The following is a 20394-nucleotide window of genomic DNA, read 5'->3' on the forward strand; positions in this document are numbered from 1 at the left end:
TTAAATTCAGAACAATCACATGAAAGGGTGCCGTAGTATTTTACAAATGGGGAGAAAAGCGTTCTGTGCTCTTACCTTAGTTTCTCGCTGAAGCATTCTTCAGTGAATCGAATAAGTCCAGCTAAGTCTCTACCGACTCACTGGTTACTCATTAACTACGCATGAAATAAACAGGCAATACCAGCGCAGAACAAAGAGAAAAGGAACTCTGGGCTTCACTCGCTAGCAATGATATGGCACATTTTTATTCGGGGTGGGGGGGGGGGGAGAGTTGCTCCAAATTTCTCCGAAAATCTCACCACCACTTCTTCGAGGGCCATTTTAAGCACACTGGGTTTTCTTCTCACAACAATAAAAGTCCCCGCCGTGGACTCGATAAATGAAGGGGTTGTGACATGGGCGGGACTGACGTGTTTACAGAGGAGAAAGCGCAGCCCTGTCTGAGGCCAGCGCTCCAGTCTCTCAGACCGTGCCACCGGAGACAAAGGAAAGGGGCTGCTATTTAGCGTGCGGCTAATCCGCCGCGCCGCGTGGAACACACCGGTTGAAATAGCGTCACGAGAAGCGCTCCCTGTGGCGGGGGCCGGGGAGGAAGCCGCGAGCCTGTTTATTACACGCGGCCGCGGCTCCCTGCAGGAGAGAGCAGCGCTTCGCTCCCTGCAGCGGCCCTGCGCTCCCCTCCCCCAACGCACTGGCTCTGAACCAACAGTCAAATACCTCATTTCACTGTGCTGGCTGCTGCGTGATGTCACAGGCTCCTGTGCTAATCGAGCTCCGGGAGGGGAGTGGAGAAGGGAACAGCCGAGCGCTGCTCCAGAGAGAGCACTTTCTCCAGGAGAAAGCTGCACGCGCGGCTGTACTGACGGGCCGGGCTCAGGGATGAGCAGGGTTCATCTGGCGCTGGTGGTGAATGGTCAGTGGTACTGACACGGTGCAGCCCCGGTTGTGGCGTGCCCCTTCACGCCCGGGCCCCGCTTGGCCTAGACGATTTCCTCCAAACAGGTCACTTCCTCCACACTTGTAACGTTTATCACCTATTGAAATCTCAGACCTGAAAGCTGCAGGCTAGTTCAGGCAGCTGTTTTTTTTTTTTGTTTGTTGTTTTTGGCGGGGAGGGAGGGGGGGGTGCTCTTCTCAGACGCTGTAATTCTTGTGTGTTGGGTAAACTGTGCTTACAGCTATTTGTGTTGGGGGGGGGGTGAATTCAGCTCAAAGCGGTTTGTGTGTGGGAGTGAACAGGGAGAGAAAAAACCTGAGTGGTTACGGGCTGAAATCCCCAGATCAGGAGCTGGGAGAAGGCCTGGAGAGGCCTGGACTGCTGCCCGTTCTCGCTCAGGTTCAGGAGGCAAGAGGACAAAAGCAACACTCGATCTTCCCCATACCGCTCCTCAGCAGCCCGGCCGCATATCTTAGAGGGAACACCCAGATCATCTTGCTCTTTAGGATGTCGGCAAAAAGGCCTGAGTCTACAAAAGTGCACCAGGGAGCCACCGCAGAGCAGCGAGCAGTTCGACGGAAGCTGGGGGCTTCGCTCACACAGGAGTCTATATAACACATGCAGTCCAACTGCAGGGGCCCTCACAGCACCAGGCACTGAGAGGGAGGGCCATGCTGAGGTCACTGCCGTACGGCTCCGCCCACCCAATCCTGGCCACGGCAGCACCGCAGTGCATAAATGGCTGTGGTGCCTGACGGGGGGCGGAGACGGTCGGAAAGTGCGTCCTTGTCCAACCAAGTTTAGTCACTGGTTAGGCAGGCACTGGACAGTCTAGACGCATCCCAAAGCAGTTCCTCTACATCTCCGTGATATGGGTCTGGATTTAAGGGCAGATATTTTTACCTTTGGCTTGCCAGGCATTACCCCCGTCAGCTGGATTAGTATTAATAACAGCACATGGATTAAAACCGGCCTCCCGCAGCATGGCCAGGATGCGATTGTCTCAGGGGGGGAGTGGAGGAAACGGGCATCGGGACACAAATCTTCTGCTCCAAACTTGTGGAGCTGACCGAAAGCCCAGGTTTGAAGCGAGATGATCCCGCGTTCAAACGCCAAGGCCTGTCTGACGGCAGTGGAGCCTGGAGGCCATGCGGGCACACCCTGGCTACGTGTTTATAGCAAAACAATGAAAGGACCAGGTCAATACGCAGACAGCAACGGTGGGTCCTAACGGGCTGTGAAACATTTAGAGCCAACACATTCCCTACTGACAGAATACTCGTGGAAAACAACCAGTGGTTTTCCTCAGCAAACTTCCCCTAGTCAAGCGACGGAGAAAAGCCACTGCAGGAGCCCACTGTCTGTCTCTAATCATCATCCCCATGGTTACACAGGCAAGACGGACGGACAGGAGCACGAGCGCACAGCCCTGTGATCTGCAGAGCCTCTAATGAAGGCCCTCTCTCGCCGGGCGTGGTGGAAACCGCCGCTCACCTGGACGTGTGTGAGAGCACAGGAAATCAGCCCTGTCCGTCAGCAGACCTGCACCTGCCCGCACGGCGAGCGGGGGAACACTCCGGAATTCCCCTGTCCCGACGGAGCGCGGTTCCTCTATCAGAAACGCACCGACAGACTCTGAACACGCTCACTGTGCCGAGCAACAAGGCCAGGAACGTTAAGAGAAGTCTTTGTGGTGTTGTTGTTTTTTTTTTGACTGACCGTTTGATAAGTAAACAGGTAACCGCAGGGCAAGCGTACTCCTGATCACCATTAGGTCACAGCATTTTAACAGAAACCTGCAGTGAGCGTGACCGTCACTGTGAGCACACAGCAGCTCATCTCCAGCTCAAGTGTGTCGGCCGTTCCACAGTTAACCCCGTTAACGCTCATAAAGCACGACGTGCCTTCACTGCACTGTTTCTGCAGCACTGTGCAGAGACTCCCATCCACCCTGCATTTGCTCTGCATTTTTTCACAGTAATGCTCACAGGACAGAATGTCACAGATGACTCATTTACTTGTGAACTGTGGTAAAAATGAAAGGAAAAACAGGATAGACCTAAAAGTGCAAAAACAAGCAGTATCATTTTCAAATATATTATCCAGAGTATTAACTGACTGCACATTCACAACCACTCTCCAAAATGATTACATTACTAAGCACACTTACACTAATTAAGATTTTGCAGCCATGGAAAAAATATTAAAATTCATGAGAGAGGGAAATGGAGAGAGAGAGAGAGAGAAATGGAGAGAGAGAGAGAGAAATGGAGAGAGAGAGAGTGCACACAGAGCACATTCGTACATGCTCTTTAGAATCGGCCTTGAAATTTAGAAATGATTCCTTTCAAAAATAGACTGTCACAAACAGGACTAAATCATTCCTCAAACAGATGCCCCCCCTTTGTGTCTGCCTGCTCATATTTTCCCAATTAAGAGGCTTTTCAGGGACAATGAGAGCAGGAGCAGCCCACAGTGACCCAGAGAGCAGAGCAGCCGGCTCAGTCAGAGGGAATGGGGCCCGATGGGAGGGTTAGCTCAGGCTACAGCCACACAACCTCCCCAGCTCCGATCCAATTCTGAAACACCGTTTCAAAGCAGGACGACCAGGAACACAACCGCGTAAAGGCCATTTATAATTCCAAAACGGAACGATTGAAACTTCTGACACATGATTTCATTTTGTTGTATTATTTTGTCCTGGGTGGAGAAAGGCCATTTCTTCTTCTGGTTAACAGCAACCCTTTGAGACTTTCAACCTGTAAATTTAGAGGCACAGGGTTTGCTAACTGCAGAGATTCTATTTAGTGAAGTAAAAACAGATGTCATAAGCTTGATGATTTAGGTGTATAATATTGCACTGAAATTTCTCTCACACTGTGCAGGCTGGGGGGGGGGGTATAGTATATCCTGCACTGCAGAAACCCCTGAAGTGACTGGGACATGGAAACATATTTAGGAAAGCTCAGTACTGCAGGTCTGACTGATTCATAATCCGGGACACTTGATGAATTCCTGTACGAGGGTGAAGAAGCATTTTTGCCATCCAAGGCATGTGGCGCTATTTCCACCGCATGTACCTGCCCGTGGTCGCACGCCTCACTGTCAATCACCTCTCAGTGAGCACGCCAATCAAACGGCTCCCTTTCACAGCCAAAAATAACAGGCCAAACCAACACACGGCTGTTATTTTCCTTAAGGACTAAGAAAGGGATTCCCAAAGGAAGAAGCTGACCTGGGGATGGCAAACTGGCTCTGTGCACTGGGAGGTTTCACGTACAGCAGCAGTAGCACACCGCACTGCAGTAGGGGAATGGGAACCTCTCATAACCCAGGAGCTCCAGACTAGCTCAATGCTAACTTGCACAGACAGCCTGGTGCACTCACCAAACAGGAAATGCTCCAACTCAAACGCGATTTATTTACGACTGCTCTGGCCTCTAACCAGAGCTGGTGCAGCGAGGGTTAACTTGCTTTAAAGGGGACTGCTATAATGAACAGATAGGTAGCTTTGCGCTGCCCGGCTGGAAGCAATCTGCTGAGCGGAGCCGCCTCCCCTCCTCCTCTCCTCCTTCTAAGGAAATATAATTGCATATCCCTGCACAAGCAAGGCTCTCCTGTTTAAATTTTTTAAAAGAAACGGAGACAAAAAAAGGAGGGTGTGGTGAGAACGTGCTGCAGAAACCGCAATGTGCATTAGCCCACCCTCCCGCTGCGAGCCTGGCATCTGGCCGAAACCTTTTAAGATCTGTTTGACCTTTTTACAGTAAGGTCATTCCAATCACGTTAGCCATCTCCCTCTTAATTGCGCAGTTAAGCTACATGATAATCCCTCTCTTTGAGTTACAATTTCCATGACGTGAATGAATTACATTTCCTGTATTTATTTTATTTTTTTGTTACAATTGTTTTTGCACAGTCATTTCCACTCTGAGTGAAATGACACTGAAGAGCAAAGAGGACCGGGATATCCTCCTGAAAAGCTTGTGCAAACTTGCTCGTGGATGCAGGATCAGCCCAACGCTGGTTTAATGGCATGCTTTTGGAGACCATGGGGCGGGGCTGAGAGCCACAGGACTGCCGTGGTAGGAACCAATACATGGCACTTAAGAGCTGATCTCAACCATCACTACCTTTGAAAATGCTTCTGTGCCTTCTCTCTAGCATCCTATAAATACAAAAACTACAATGTAATAATCCATATTGTTTCAGTGTGTATCTACATGCATGTTAAACACCACTAAACTCATTCTGAAATGGGACACAGTGAAACAGAGAAAAAGCAATGAGTAGGTCTGATTTCCTAGGGCCTCGCATAAGTCTGGAAAGAAATCCTGTTGTCAAGGTGAAGCATCTTAGTAACTGCTTCAGTTTATAGGGTGATGATTACAGTACCACAGTACTACAGCTCCCATCCCCCTCCTCCACACCGGCAGCGAAAGCGTGTGGTTGAAGATGAGAAGAGTCACTTAGAGCATGATGGGTGGCCTGCGCCTGCATCAGATCCAAAAATCTCATCTGGGGCTCTTTCACAGAGGCCCGCAGTAATCGCTCACGCACCCATTTATGCTCGCCCTGCCTGCAGAGTACGGCACCGACGTGAACCCCGGGGACGTCTGATTGGCACACCGCCCCAGGGGAGGAAGATCTGAAGGCACATTTTTTAGCCAGTGTGATCTGGCCGAGAAGCAGTCGGTGCTCTTCGTAGTAGATGGCCAGGTTATATTTGCAACCCTCCAGTAAGTCCATAAAAGGAGAAGATGCAGCTGCTGAAGACTGTGTTTCTGTTTGCAGCACCCCTGCTTTCTGCCTTGTTGTTCCAATTCTGCAGAAAAGCACTATGCTATGTGTCTGGAAAAATGTTTTTTTAAGAATTTAGTTTTTTGCTGATATACTGTGGATGATTTATGACATTCAATGATTTAGAATGAAGGTGCAGCAATGTACGTACTCAAACAGTGTGGAGCTACACTTCCTGACATTTAACATTGGCTGTGGGATGGTGGCGGCCTGCAGTTAAAGTATGAGTTTCGCTCTACACCATCTCCTAAAGCTCCTCTAACATGGAATGTAATCCAAACATGTAAGGGAAAGGACGCAGTCTGTCTATGTAAGTAGAGCTTAAAAGCGCACCTTTCAACCCTCCTGTGACCCCATACCCTGAGCTGGCCAGAGGATGGGCTCTTCCTAATGAGTCTGCTTCCTCCCAAGGTTATGTCCTATATGGCACCAATGGAGATCTTCCTTCCACTGCCAGCTTGTGTTTGCTTTGTGGGGGTCTGGGTCGTTATATATAAATTCTTTGCAAAATGTGCCATGTAAGTGTAGATAAGATAAGATTTTATCTGCACCCTTCTTTCAACTAAATAATCTAACTGCCTACAAAAAGCTCAATTCATTAATCAGAGCTAATAAAGCTAGAATGCGGTACAATTCTGAGCAAAAATTTTAGAGCCCCAGAACAAAGCGCTTTTAGCCAGTGTGCAAGCAAACTATTTTCTTGCACCTTATTTTGCACCTAGAGGACAGAAGCAGAAATAAAGGCGACCTTGCTACTCAAACCCCAGAGTCTGCCAACCGGCGAGGGCTGTGGAGTCCTGGAGCTTAAGCACTCGGACGGCACTGTCTAAAGAGGTGCCGTGTCTGGGCCTAGGATCATCTGGGCCGCATCTGCCGCAGTGAAAGGGACCTGGGCACAACACAACAGCAGGGTTTCATTCCACTGCTAACAGCCGAGTCAGAAGGGAACCACACCATTTATGAGCCCCCACTTTTTTCAATAAGAGTTTTTTTTAAAAGCATCTGATTTGATAAGGATATTGTGAATTCCTTCAACAACAGATGGCAAACTCTTATTTTAAAAGCTCACAGACGTGTGCATCTCACATCATAATCACACTGCCCGATGGTCCTCTGCACATTACAGGCTGTATGATGGTGCTCTGGAAAGATGCAACGCAGTCGAGTAGCAGGCCCATTTTTGAGGAAGTGGGGTCGCTAAGTTGCATAAGATTAACAAATGTTCTCATTTCCTCATTCAAAAGTACATGTTATTTAAAGTTTAACCCAAGCACAGTACACTCCAAACTTCCCCACTGTCAAGACCGTTACTGTCAGTGCAGCTGCTCAACAATCCTCTAGGATCGGCTGCAGAGGGAATAGATTATATTAGAGCAGAATAGGAGAAATTACTCAAAGTGAGCCATTTTGTTTTAAATTGATGTGGAACACAGCAGAGATCAGCCAAGTACTCTCTTTCAGTTATGAAAACAGGTTGCAGTTCTGAGGAATTTCCACCGGAAGTTGTGGTTTGAGAAATGGTGAAACTGACACCTTTTTAAACAGTCTGGTCTGAAGAGAAGCCCAGTTCTGCTGTTTGAACTTTAACACTGAAGAAGCAAGAGTATCAATCAGACAAAACAGCAAAAGAACAAAACGTTGTCTACTAGCATGACAACACACACCCTTCTATACAAGACAACAAATCAATGATGAACTCATATCTGTGAAAGACATACATCCTCTGGTGACATTCTACCTGTACTGTATCACAACTCAATGGTGCTAGGTGTACCAAAGAGAAACAGGCTCAAAGGTACAATACTGTTGTATGTGTTTTAATTCTTAGTCATCAAACATGTCAATGTGGCTTAAGTGAACTATTAAGCGAAGGAAAGCTCCAGGTCATCTTATAAACAACAGGTGCTCTGGGTGGGTTGTATGTCAGAACATTACAGCTATTCCTATAAAACAAGCTATGAGCACATTAAATACTTTAAAAGGCGTTGGGCCATTTAAAGTATTAAGTTCAATATGAAGAAATGTCAGTATTTCTGGTTCAGTTTACTACGCATTCATATACAATATAATTACGGCTCTGGGCTGCTTTTTCCGAAACCTTTCATCTGGACCATCCAAAAAAACTTAAATCAGTATCTTTTCAAAAAGACATTAAGATATGATGATTCTGATCCAGACAGGTTATTTAAAAAATCAACTAAAACACCTTCTGGGCAGGACATTAAAAAACAATGAATCTCCCTCTATACTTGTTCAATAGTTTTGCTAAAAAGCTCTTTATATTGCAGTCATTGTTTAAAAAAGTAGGCTAAATGTGCAGTGCTACAATAAATAATATTCACTATAATTAAAAATATATTTTAAATAAAAAATACCCTTTAAAACAAAAAAATTAGTATGCTCACTTCAAGCACATTACCAGTTTTATTGCATTTCAAATTTTCATATCTACCCACCTAGTCAAATCAGGATTATGCCATTATTTTATTTCAAATCCATCTCTACCTTAAAATGAATAATTCACTGCAATGGGTTAAATCTGTATGTTCAATGTATTTATTGCGGTAGCAATGCAACCAATATATTCTTGATTTTTTGGTAAGTTATGAAACATATCGCTTTGATATTCTATTATGTTTGACAAAACTGGTCTTCTAATTTTGCCATTGTAATACAACTCCCATAAGACATTTCACACACATCTCACTGTAACATTATAGGTAACAACTTTGTACTGAACTACGGGAACCTTAGGTAAGGGAAACACTGAAATAGCTGTGTAAAGTCTCAGGATAAAACTTAAACGGAACATCACACTGAGATGGAAATTACTTGACTGAGAGATGACAAGAACTTCTTAAGTTTTTGAAAATCGTAAACGTAATGATGTGACTTAGAGCACGAATGCTGATGTACCTATAGTTTTTATATGAAACAGAATCAGGGCTCCACATACATACATCATGAAAAGTCATATTAAGCAGACACATGGATGTCACATCTCCATATATTGGCTACCCAATCCAAATGAAAAAATCTCCTCAAAAAAAACCTTTATAAATACCAGGCCCTGATGATGGAAGCCCTTCCAATTAAATGAGGAAGACCGATATCTCTCTCAAAGTAAGGCGGTTCCTGAGGCCGAAGAATGGATCCTATCAAAAATAAAATACCTTTTATTGGTCACCCGTCGGAAACGAAGAGCTGAACAATACACAATACATTTTCAAATAATAATATTGACTTTAAACACGAAAAAAAAAAAAGCCTCAATGCACATATTTCAACAAAGCCCACAAGTAGACAAGGGCATGCAAAGACAAGCTGTACAGTTAATATGAAAAGACAGTGTATCATGTGAATTAGGCCTACCAAGAGTGTCTTTTTAAAAATCTGGCTGTGCATTCAAGTGGCATTAGCTAACTTCAACAAACCAAATCTCCAAAATCCTTTAAAATACACAGGGGAAAATCAACCTGCATTTACCTCAGAAAGACTAATGTCTTTGCCAACATTTATGAAAATCTTGAGGGGTCATGCCAGGGTCAAGTTAATTTACTTGGAATCAGCCATGTGTACAGATGTAAGTACGCTACTCCAACACGGGATCAGCCTGCTCACATAGGAAACAAGCAGTAAAGGCTCCGCTTAACTGCACTTCCTTCCAAGAAATGGCCACAGGTACCTTGGACCATTCTGGAACGTGTAAAAATACCGCTAGCTCTCTCCCAATCAATAACAAACTGATGGACTCCTGGAAAGCAGACAAATGTGCGGAAGATGGGCCCCTCGTCTCAGACGGACAGCGAGGAGCAGTCCCAGAATAGAGCCAGCGGGGGCTTCCAGTTCCGAGCGAGCTCATTGGTAGCTGCCCACTCACCGCCCACTCCGCGGAACATGGAGCGGCTGCTAAGACTGCCCGCCCCCACAGGAGGAATATCACAGGACAGAACTGGCTGTACCACGGAGAGCCATTTATTAACAAAAAAAAGACTGGATACCAGTTTGATCTATAACAATCAACAAAGCTGCGAAGGCTAATATTTGATAAAAAGCAACAGCGCAGAGAAAACGTCAGAAGTCAAAACAGCGTGAGATTTTGTGCCCCAAACAATCAACCCATTCCCATGGCAGCAAGTCTGGGCGTAAGAACAACACTGAAGGAGTCAATCAAAACATTCAGGCACAAAGGAATAACACCAGCAGAGAGGACCTTGAGACAGGAGGGTAAGACCACTGCGTGAGTGCCAGAAACAGAACACAAATGAGAAAGTACCCAGTCACAGATAACACCTACAGAAAAGCCCAAAACAAAAGAGCAATACAGCCTTAACAAGCTAGCTGGCAGTGTCCATCTCAATTGCCCAGCTCATGCACACTCTCGCCATCCACAACCATCCACACAAAGCTCCAAACCGCACTCAAACATGTAGTACAACAGACATGGACAAAAAATTGACATGGTCCGTCCACCACACATGCCAAAGCCCAGCTGGCTCACCCACAAACACATGGAACACAGCCAGACAGTGTGAAGCCTACAGGGTGAGCCCAGAACGTACAGGAGTAAAGCAGGAGGCGTCATGCCCCTGGAGCACGGACACAATACTGCTCTGTATTCCGCTGGCAGGTCCAGAGTCAGAAAGCAATAAAAACCCTTCCAAACCGGACTCCTCCATCACAGTCCGGTGCTTCTGCAAAGCTTTGTCAAAACACAAACAGCCGTAGCGGGGAACATATGACAACAGGAAAACAATTAAGCAGCACTTATAAATGCCACTGCACTCCCCTCATAAAGTTGTGATTTAATCAACCATGCCAGTTATTGCTGTTTGTTTTTACAAGAAGGTGCTCTAGGCATATAATGCAAAGTGACCTTTAGAACCTCACATGGGGCCAGAGTGTTGGAGAGTCTGCTTGTTTGTTTGGAGTTACGATATTCCCTTCTTCAGTAGGGTCCCACCGCATGGACTCTCTCCTCCAAAACACATTAATTCCCCCTGGCTGATTGTATGAGTACAGCAGGCGCACCATCACTCAATAATGTTGCACACTGCACCTCTCTCTCTACAATAGGGCTGCCACAGAGAGCTTTGAGGTCTTGTCAACATACACTGGTCTGTGTCCATGATTTTAAAGGCAGTTATCAAGCTAAGTGACTAGATGGATACTGGCAATAGCATCTTGAAAGACCCTACTACAAGTATCCTATGCTTAAATTCACCCCTGCCCTGCACTGCTATGACAAACAGCAAAGGGAACACAAGTGTTAGCCTTTACTTAATCACTAATATTTTGATATATTCATCAGGGCAGAGAATAATTCATTCAGTACAGCTTCATGAATGAGACAATCTAAAAAAATTTTTTTTTCATGAGCGTTTTACAACTGGATATGGCAGGACACCCACTTGCAAATTAGGTAATACCATCATAGTGTGTAAACAAACAACTAGTTTCTTTGGACACGATTTAGACTGTAAAATAGCCTAATTCAGGCACAAACAGAAATGATAGAAATGTGGAATTTGGCAGGTCTACTAAAGGACATGTGTGCACAGAAACAGAAACACACACAAACAGGGAATGGTTCAATATGAAACACCTTGGCTCTGTTGCCTGCTCTAGATGAATAATGAGAAACATTAGATCTCCCCCTTCTACGGTTTCCACTGCTCTGACCTCACACCCAGTCGACTTTGCTGACTTAGAGAATATGTTCCCATGGCCTTATTTCAAATCACTCATTAATAATCTGACCTGAACAGATGCAGCGTTCCTAGGAGCACCAATTAAATACACAAATTGTCATGTTCAATTAGCGAGCGAGTTTCACATTCATCTCTGAGGTAGTAAGAACATCATCCTAAGTTCGGGGTTATAGAGGTCCACCCCATACTTAAAGTACCAATAGTCTGTAATAATAATAATATATACACAGAAGGAAGGACAAGATAGACTTATAGTTAGCTACATTGGCTCAATTTAAGATTGGCTGTGATAAAATGCAGCGAGCTACTTATTTACATGAAATTAAATTACATCAAGGGAATTAGCTAGCTAGATAACAAAACATAGCGTTAGGCAGAGATATGGTAACTGAGCATACAATAAAACTTCAGCAAGAACATGACTTTTTTTCCAGATCTTGAGCTGTGTCTAGACACATATACTGAAATTCTATAACGAATGTTTTTCTACCGCTGTCTAGAAGAGGAAAACGCCACAGCGAAACCACTGTAACTATCGAGCTAGCAGGAGATCACAGCAATATTTACCGTTTGGAAAAGGCACGTCGGTGGCAAAATAGCAAACGCATTACCTTCTTCCACCCCGTCAATCAAAAGCCAGTGAAAAAAAGACGGTAGTTACGGGTCAAGAGACTGGACTCGCGCAACTCACAGATCCATCATCACACTACTGTGCTAGCTAGCTTGCTATGAAGCTAACGGTTACCTACCTTGTCAGAACGACAACACCGCCCGCTGCTATGTCTAGCATTGATTCATTGTTAACCATATTTTACTCACCTGCACTCGATCAGTGTAATACTTCACATGTAGACTATCATTCATTCTCACGAACTAGCCAGCTGAAACGTTAATATTCATTACTTGAGGGATGAGGTTTTCGTAATGTTTCTAGCAAGCTATCCTGCTAACTAGCGACAACAGACGTGTCTCAACATCAACAATAACATGTCCACAGCACCGAAGCTACAGCTGAACTTCGAGTTCGGTCAAACAAAAAATGATGGATCCGCATCAAAACAAGTTCTCCTGTGTTTTATTTGTAACGGCGTATATTTTAGTTAGTATAATAGCGATTAATAGCCGATAATATCAATTGTGATTTAGAGCTGCGCTTTACCTTCAGTTCCGCACTCTCCGCCATCTTGTTACTCTTGGCGCAGGCGTGATCAACCCCCGGCACGTGGGACGGACGTGTAGCACGCAGACGTCCACGCGCACAGTTTTAAATTTTAGCGCTTTTTCCTCGGGCGCATGATAGTCTGTCCGTGCTCTCTAAGCCTACTTAGAAGTTTAATTTGTTTAATGTTACAGGAAAATATTCTAACTTTGCACATAGCTATGATACTATGGACAAAAATTTGGTTTGTTCCATAAATAGTCAATTATTGTAAAGGAAAAAAATACAACACAAAAATGAACTGCCAACCAATATTTTTCACTTTGGCTCTGTTCACATTCTTGACTCTGACTTTTGTTCTGTTTGTGATGTGCAGCCTTGTTACATTTATGATAGCATTAAAACAGGCAACTCTCATTGGGACTCATTCAAGAAGCATGCATATGATCACATTTGATTGTAAACTGTGTGTAAGAACATTTACAAGAACATTTTGGCATTCATCTTTTTTTTCTTATCTGTATTTGTACATGGCCATTTCCTTATGCTAATCACATGGACAGGAGTGCACGTAAAATTAACAGTCAACATTCATCATCTCATACACCTGGGATATGCACAAAAACAAAGGTCTGCAAGTGTCATCCCATATTGGGTTTTCGTTGTAACATTTTTAAGAAAAATGTTTGTTTTCTTGGAACTGCAGTTATGTATCATGTTAAAACATCTGAAAAAGTTTCAGTTTTGTGGTATCAAAAGTTAGAAAAGAAAAGTTCACAAGTACCACAGAACTCTGTTAGATATAAATATTAGATCTTAAAATAGATTTATTTATAGTTGAGACCTTAACTTTTCACTTGCAAATAATGCAGGATAAATACGGCCAAGACTGAAACCCTGGTCTCCCCAATGTTTTCTGACACTCTTACAATGGCACCAAGAAATGGTTCTAATTTTGATAAACCAGTTGGCTATTCTGTGGAACATGAGCATTATTCTTGTAAACTGTAATAGTGAGCCTATTGCCTGCTAATACACACATGGCTGTGTTACCGAGTTCCAATGTTGCATTTTTGCAACATGGTCAAAATGACCTCAAAGTAATACTTACATTGTTTTGTTTTACTTAAAGCGATTATCCACATTACACATGTTTGCCATCCAAATAAAAAATGTTGGTGGTCATTTATTTACTTCAACCGGTGGAAAATCCAGATGCTGTGAGACAGTGGATCTTCTTAAGGAGCCCATAGTGTGTACTAACCTTGCCATAGCTATTTCCCCTTTTATTTTTATGTGTTGACATTAAAGCTGCAGTAGGTAACTTTTTTTTTTAGAAATAGATCAGGGAATGGTCATGATTAATTAAATCATAGATAGAGCTGCTGAGGGAAATCCAGCACCGTACACGGCTTTTATGCCCTCAAATTCTGTGTTCTAAAACCTTGGATTCGGCCATAGTTCTTTTTTTCAAAACAAAGTGGTTTACAACATGAACAAATCAATAAAATAAGCCGGGTCACATTGAGGACCAGTTTAGACCTTGCGCATTCACATATCTCTAAATGTTGTCGTCAGAAACGTTGGAACGTCCTGAAAGGTAAAATGTCCAATAGAACACCGAAACGGGGTTAGGTGTATCAGGTAACTGGGTAGAAGGTAGTCTATAAATATATTTTTGCTAACATTAGGTATCACAACCATCAGGTAGACTCTCAAAACTGTCACTTAATTACCTGCCAAACTAGGCGACTGTTTTTTGTGTTAATGATGCGTTGTTGAAAATTTGTCCCTGTTAGTTAGCCATCTGAGATGTGTGACTGCACTTTCCCCATCTTACCAAATCTTTACTGGTAAAAAAATAAATAGAGGAACACCATTTTCCCCAAATCCATAAAATGGCAGTAGCCTATCTGGCCTAAACACTGTGATTCCTGTCACTGCTGAGAACAGTCTAGACTGCTATAACCAATTTAGTGCTGTCAAGTCTCAAGATAGTGGCCGATCTGTATTAACTGAATAGCCTAGGGTACTTTTATATCCTTTATATACTAGAGCATTTGCCAAGCATGCGCTGAAGTAGCCTTATGGTGTTGAGTGACACAAGCACACAGGACGACGGCTCAGTAAACTGAGCATAGGAAAGACAACAGCAAGTGTGGCTGATCAAACCAAAACCTTCAGAATGGAAAACAGCAGAATTCAGAAATGTGGCTCACAGCTTTCTTGTTGTCATAATGTTATATTGTGTGTAGCCTTTTTGTGTTTCAATAAATCTGGAGCAAGACCAAACCACGATTGAGTCTAGCCTGAATGACTTTATTGGCCTATCATTTTTTTCTCAGTCGATAGGGTACATGGGTCACTATTGTATTTCTCCTAAAACACTTCAGGAATATGTGAGCTTCTGTTTTGCTCTGTTGTGATGTGTTTCTAAATAGCAAGATGTTAACTGACCCAGCACAGTTTCATATGAATATTTTTCTGTTATGGGTGGTGGAGTTTGTGGGTAGTTGGACAATTGATAGATATATGAAACATGTTTGATGGAACACATTGATCTACTGTCTGTTTATGTCTATAGGCAGGCACACCACAACTAGGGTGGATAATATCACACATATTAAGTTCTCTAGTCCTGTCCTTCTTGCCTCTATTGCTACGAGGCTTATTGGTGGGTAATAAAGTTTTCACAAACAATAACTGCATTGTTTTAAACTACTGTCTCTTAATGAAAGCTCATACTGTATGTAAACCACTTATAGCACACCAGAATATCTGTTCAGTAAAAAGAATAATCAATGAGAATATGTGGTATTTGTATCTATTCATATCAGAAACCCTGAGAAGTGGCAAACTCTTGGTGCTGTACAGGTATGAGATATGCCCCACTAACTGTAACCAGACAGAATGGCATATCTGCCATCCCAATATCTAGTGTACATTCAGTATCTAGTGTGAATGCAGTCCTGGAGCAAACATTAGCCTATAAAATAATAAGGATATGGGAAATATGGCTGAAGTTTTACCAGTCACCAAGCAGAGCATACTGATATTGGGTAGTCTGTGACATCATTGAGAGTGAGACTGCAGAAATCACAAATATTAGTATTTGTCAGTGTTATCGGATTTACATCACTGAACCAGCAAGGAAAACCATAGAAAGAGGTGGGGAAACAAATAAGGACAAAGAGGACAGTCTTTTGGGTCTGGAATACTTTGTACCTAGCTAGCCAGCAGGTGAACTCCTAGCTCAGTGATAAATTAGGAAATCTGTAAATAACTGATGCATTTTAGGCCGATACATGGCCTAGCTCGCTACAGTGTGAGCTGCTGTGCCCAACCGTGCCTCTGTTTAGTGCTGCTTGATCTGATGCGTTGTGTTGTGCTGGCCTAAGCAAGCTATTTGCGCAGCTAGTTGTGAAGTTTGTTTTGATAACCGTCTGTAAGTTTCCACTAGTCTGCAGCTGAGCACTATCCGGGCTGAGCGCTGTTCATGGTTCTGAAGTGTACTTTGACCTACTTTCCCAATAGTCTAACTCGTACAACAGAACACATTGTCTACTGTAAAATATCTAGGTCTAATGGTGCAGTGTGCAAATGTTTGTGTACATCTGAGGGTGGAGAGGGGCCTCGTAAAAAAATAAAATAAAATAAAATTTTAAATTTCAGTTAATACCTGTTAATCTATTTTATTTTTACTAGACTGTCCCTGCTTCAAGCAGTTTCCAAAACTGTCCAAAACAGTTTTGGCAGTACTGACCAAAGAAATACAAAACAATTCTGTAAATAACACAAATACCAGGAGGGACAGCCAGATGTCTGTTTTGAACTGTGCCCTCTTTGCCAGCAGTGTGATTGGTCAATCAAGGACTTATAGTGGTCTGTTGTGGTCACTATACAAACATATATTACCCTTAAACTTTACTTCACACAGAGTCAAAAGAGGCAAATAGCTTCACCAAGCAGTCATTGGTTTCACCTGCATTCCAACAAGGCCTAACGTCCTGGAAAGCTGATATAGCCTGAACGACAAAGGGTTTTAGTGTGATTACACCATGGTTGAGTGTGTCTCAGGAGCTGTTGGATATTTGCTGTGATGGCACAATCTTAATTACAGAGTAATAAAAAACACAGTAAATGTTGAAATAGTCCCGTTAAAGGCCTGAATAACATAATGACAAGAACATGATAAATGGCGATCTCCCTGTTAGAAGCATGCCTCTGAGCTATTCAGTCACAATTAAACACTCAGAAGGAAAGAAGAATCTCTGCTGATTAAGGCTTAGTTCTGTAATTACTTCTACGGTTTTGGGTGTAAATACGTCCCTGCTGCGCATTTCGGTGTGGAGAGTTGAACACTCACGCAGTAGCCTATATATTGCGGCATTCGGCGCGGTCAGGCTCACACTGGGTTTGCCGGGCGGGTGACCCTCTCATTCCACAGCGTGACATCATAATGCCTACGCTAAAAATCATTCAATGAAGGATTCATTTGGGGACAATCACCACAGTGGAATTATAGAGTATATCGTTACAAAGCTTAGTAGTCTATTACTGTGCACTGATGATCTATTAGAAAACTGTAAGCACCACAATGTAAGTGATTTCTTTTTATTTATTTATTTATTTATTTGTTCATTTATTTTGATGTATCTTGAACTCTGTTCCTCCACGTTCTCCTCTTCTTGATATTAATGGCAAACCAGAAGCCAGTCTGAGAACCTGCTCTTTATTTTAAACAAGTCCAGATTAAATTGATATTGATATGACATTCTTTGTTAGTTAAATGTGCCAACGGTAGGTTAGAAATAAGCATAAGGATGCGTAAGAAACATGTAACGAAAAAATATAACGGTTTGTTAAATCAGGTATCGGCCTACTTTTCCAATGATGGCACGTTATTTTTCATTGCATAGCCTACTTCTCATACGCCTCATACGTGTGTCCAGAAGATGTCGCTGTTGTATAGGATCAAAAGGTAGGCTATAATACTGTGTGTTCTGTGGTCGGAAAAATTATCTTATGAAACTGGTTTGTAATCAATGAGTCAGCATGAACTTTCTCTCGAAACTCGACATCACGAAACTACACAATTATACAGCTGTAAAATGATCAAACTCCACTGTGTTTACGGGCACACAACTGCTTTTTAACCGGTGAATATATAGGTTTCACAGGCAATGATGTGTGTACCTCAGGAAAGCTTTATAAATTTCAGAAGAGCCGACCGGGCTGTTGAACTCAACGGTGTCAGCAAGCAAACGTCTTTCACATAAGCCTTCCTAACATTAAAATAGATCAAGCACTAAGCTAGATGTACTATTTTAAAAAGTTCACATTTTACAAAACGATTTAAGTTACATTTTATATCAGACATGAGGACTTAATTTTGGTGTTGTTGTGCAGACAGATTTGGATGACTCCCGATTTCCCCCCACGAACACCCTGTTAACATTAATTTACTACTTACTGATTCATAGTAAACGATTTAACTTGACATGTCTAAATGACCGGAACGTCAAGGCTATAGAAAGATTATTTTACTTTACTTTACTCTCCAGACTGTGATCTGCTGGATTTTTAGCCTTTCAGCAAAGTGTGTTTGGCTATGTGCGTAATATACCTACAACTCAAACTACAACTCAAATAAATATATGTCTTGTTCACGGAGCTAATGCTAAATATCGTATACTTACTAAGATAGATATTGGGGTTTTTTCCTCAACTAAAATACAGTTGTGTAACACGATTTGGGTAAATGTGCATTTAGAGAAATACGCAGCCTAATAATTACATTATTATTAGGATGGACAGGTATGGGCCATCCGCCAAGTTACGGGACGGCGGGACATAGGCTATCATACCTACAGCATCAAGGGCCGATTATTATGTAGGCAGAAGTCGGTTTTACCTTCACGGTAAGACGTCTCCATTGTGACCGTCACCTGCTGTTCATTCTGGATATTTCGCTTGATACCAGATTTTTTCTCCTCTATCTCAAACGAGTGATTGGTCTAAATTTGTGGAAGTCCTACCGTTTTACGTTCAGCCTGAAAATGTATTCTTAAAACTTTAACTTTATTAAACGATATACTGATTTGTACTAGCCTAAAATCAGAAAGAAGAAAATACATTTATAGTGCGAATTCCAAATGATCTAAATGGCTTAACTAGACCTACTTTATATTTTGTCCGGGCATCTGTCCCGTTTTAGCATGCTTGATGCTCTTGATGGCCTTTTTGGACTTCAAAGCAACCTTGCAATTTTAAGGGTAGGTAAAGTGGGTATAGTGAAGAAATGCGTTTTTATTTGCCACGATATGCGTAATCATTCAATGGATATGTGCCACTGACAGTACGTTAATTCGCGACTAAGTGCGCACGTTCATTACCATATTCAGTTGACTTATCGGTTACTATGTGTAGGCCTATTGTAAGAAGAGTTAACAGTATACAGAAAGTAAGACTCAGACAGTACGAATCAGTGGCTGGGATTAAGTTGGGTAGATGAGCTATTTCATTGGAAACTGAGATGGCAGGCGCACACGACAACAGTGAAATCTTATACGACTGGATACGACTACAAGCGGCTTCAGTTACACAAATATTTCAGTCAGTGTGGACATTCTGGAACGAATAGAAATGTATGCATTTCCTAGATTGCGCCCACTATTTTGTTTGAATTAATTCAACACAAAACCATTGCGTAACTGGGTAGCCAAAGACTTGCGTTTATGTGGCCGAATAATTCATCCAGCGTTTCATCACTTAAAGATAAGTAAACATCAAAGTTTCACTGATTTGTTTCCAGCGCCATATAAGCTTACCATTATCGTTTAGGTCAATACTGCAGGCTTAATAAAAATGTTTAAATTCTCCTGCAGAAATAATGAACACTCTCCAAAATCTCTGTTTACTCACAGAATCGACACATCAGATCACCCAAAATGATTAAATCACAAAGACTGCACAGTCTTTGTGATTTCATAATTCTGAAGTTTGCAAAACAGGACACAAAGTTTGTAGTTAAAGTGGGTACAGTGAAGAAATGCGTTTTAGTTTATCACGATAGGTGTATATATACTCAATGAATGTGGGCCACTGATATGTAAATTCGCGACTAAGTGCGCACGTTCGCTATCGTATTCAGTTGAATTATTGGTTACTATGTGTAGGCCTATTGTAAGAAGAGTGAATAGTTTACAGAAAGTAAGACTCAGACAGTACGAATCAGTGGTTGGGATTGAGTTGGGTAGATGAGCTATTTAATTGGAAATTGAGAAGGCAGGCGCGCACGACAACAATGGAATCTTATACGACTGGATACGACTACAAGCGGCTTCAGTTACACAAATATTTCAGTCAGTGTGGACATTCTGGAACGAACAGAAATGTATGCATCTAATAGATTGCGCCCACTATTTTGTTTGAATTAATTCAACACAAAACCATTGCGTAACTGGATAACCAAAGACTTGTATTTATGTGGCCGAATAATTCATCCAGCGTTTCATAATTTAAAGATAAGTAAACGTCAAAGTTTCACAGCTTTGTTTTCAACGCCATATAAGCTTACCATTATCGTTCAGGTCAATACTGCAGGCCAAATAAAATGTTTAAATTGTCCTGCAAAAATGATGAACACCCTCCAAAATCTCCGTTTACTCACAGCATCGACACATCAGACCACCCAAAAGTATTACATCACAAAAACTGTTCAGTCCTTGTGATGTAATAATTTTGAAGTTTACAAAACAGAGGACACAAAATTAGTTTTCTGTGTC

The 20394-nt window shown here is 42.6% G+C and overlaps 1 protein-coding gene across 6 annotated transcripts in view; it reads right to left on the reverse strand.

Moving 5' to 3' along the window:
* Nucleotides 1-12678, reverse strand: part of pias1b (protein inhibitor of activated STAT, 1b) — a 41976-nt gene extending 29298 nt beyond the window's left edge. The window contains exons 1-2 of one of the 6 annotated variants that reach the window (XM_035395312.1): nt 12608-12630; nt 12268-12329 (exon numbers count right to left, since the gene is read on the reverse strand). In XM_035395312.1, coding sequence (XP_035251203.1) covers nt 12268-12312 — 45 coding nt within the window. In that variant the 5' untranslated portion in view covers nt 12313-12329; nt 12608-12630. Of the gene's footprint in view, nt 1-75; nt 145-12267; nt 12583-12607 lie in introns of those variants that run through there. The other 5 variants (XM_035395313.1, XM_035395307.1, XM_035395311.1 and 2 more) reach the window with 5 other exon arrangements.
* Between the last annotated feature and the right edge of the window lie 7716 nt (nt 12679-20394).

The sequence above is a fragment of the Anguilla anguilla genome, chromosome 16 (assembly GCF_013347855.1).
Source record: "Anguilla anguilla isolate fAngAng1 chromosome 16, fAngAng1.pri, whole genome shotgun sequence".
NCBI classification, from domain to species: Eukaryota; Metazoa; Chordata; class Actinopteri; order Anguilliformes; family Anguillidae; genus Anguilla; species Anguilla anguilla.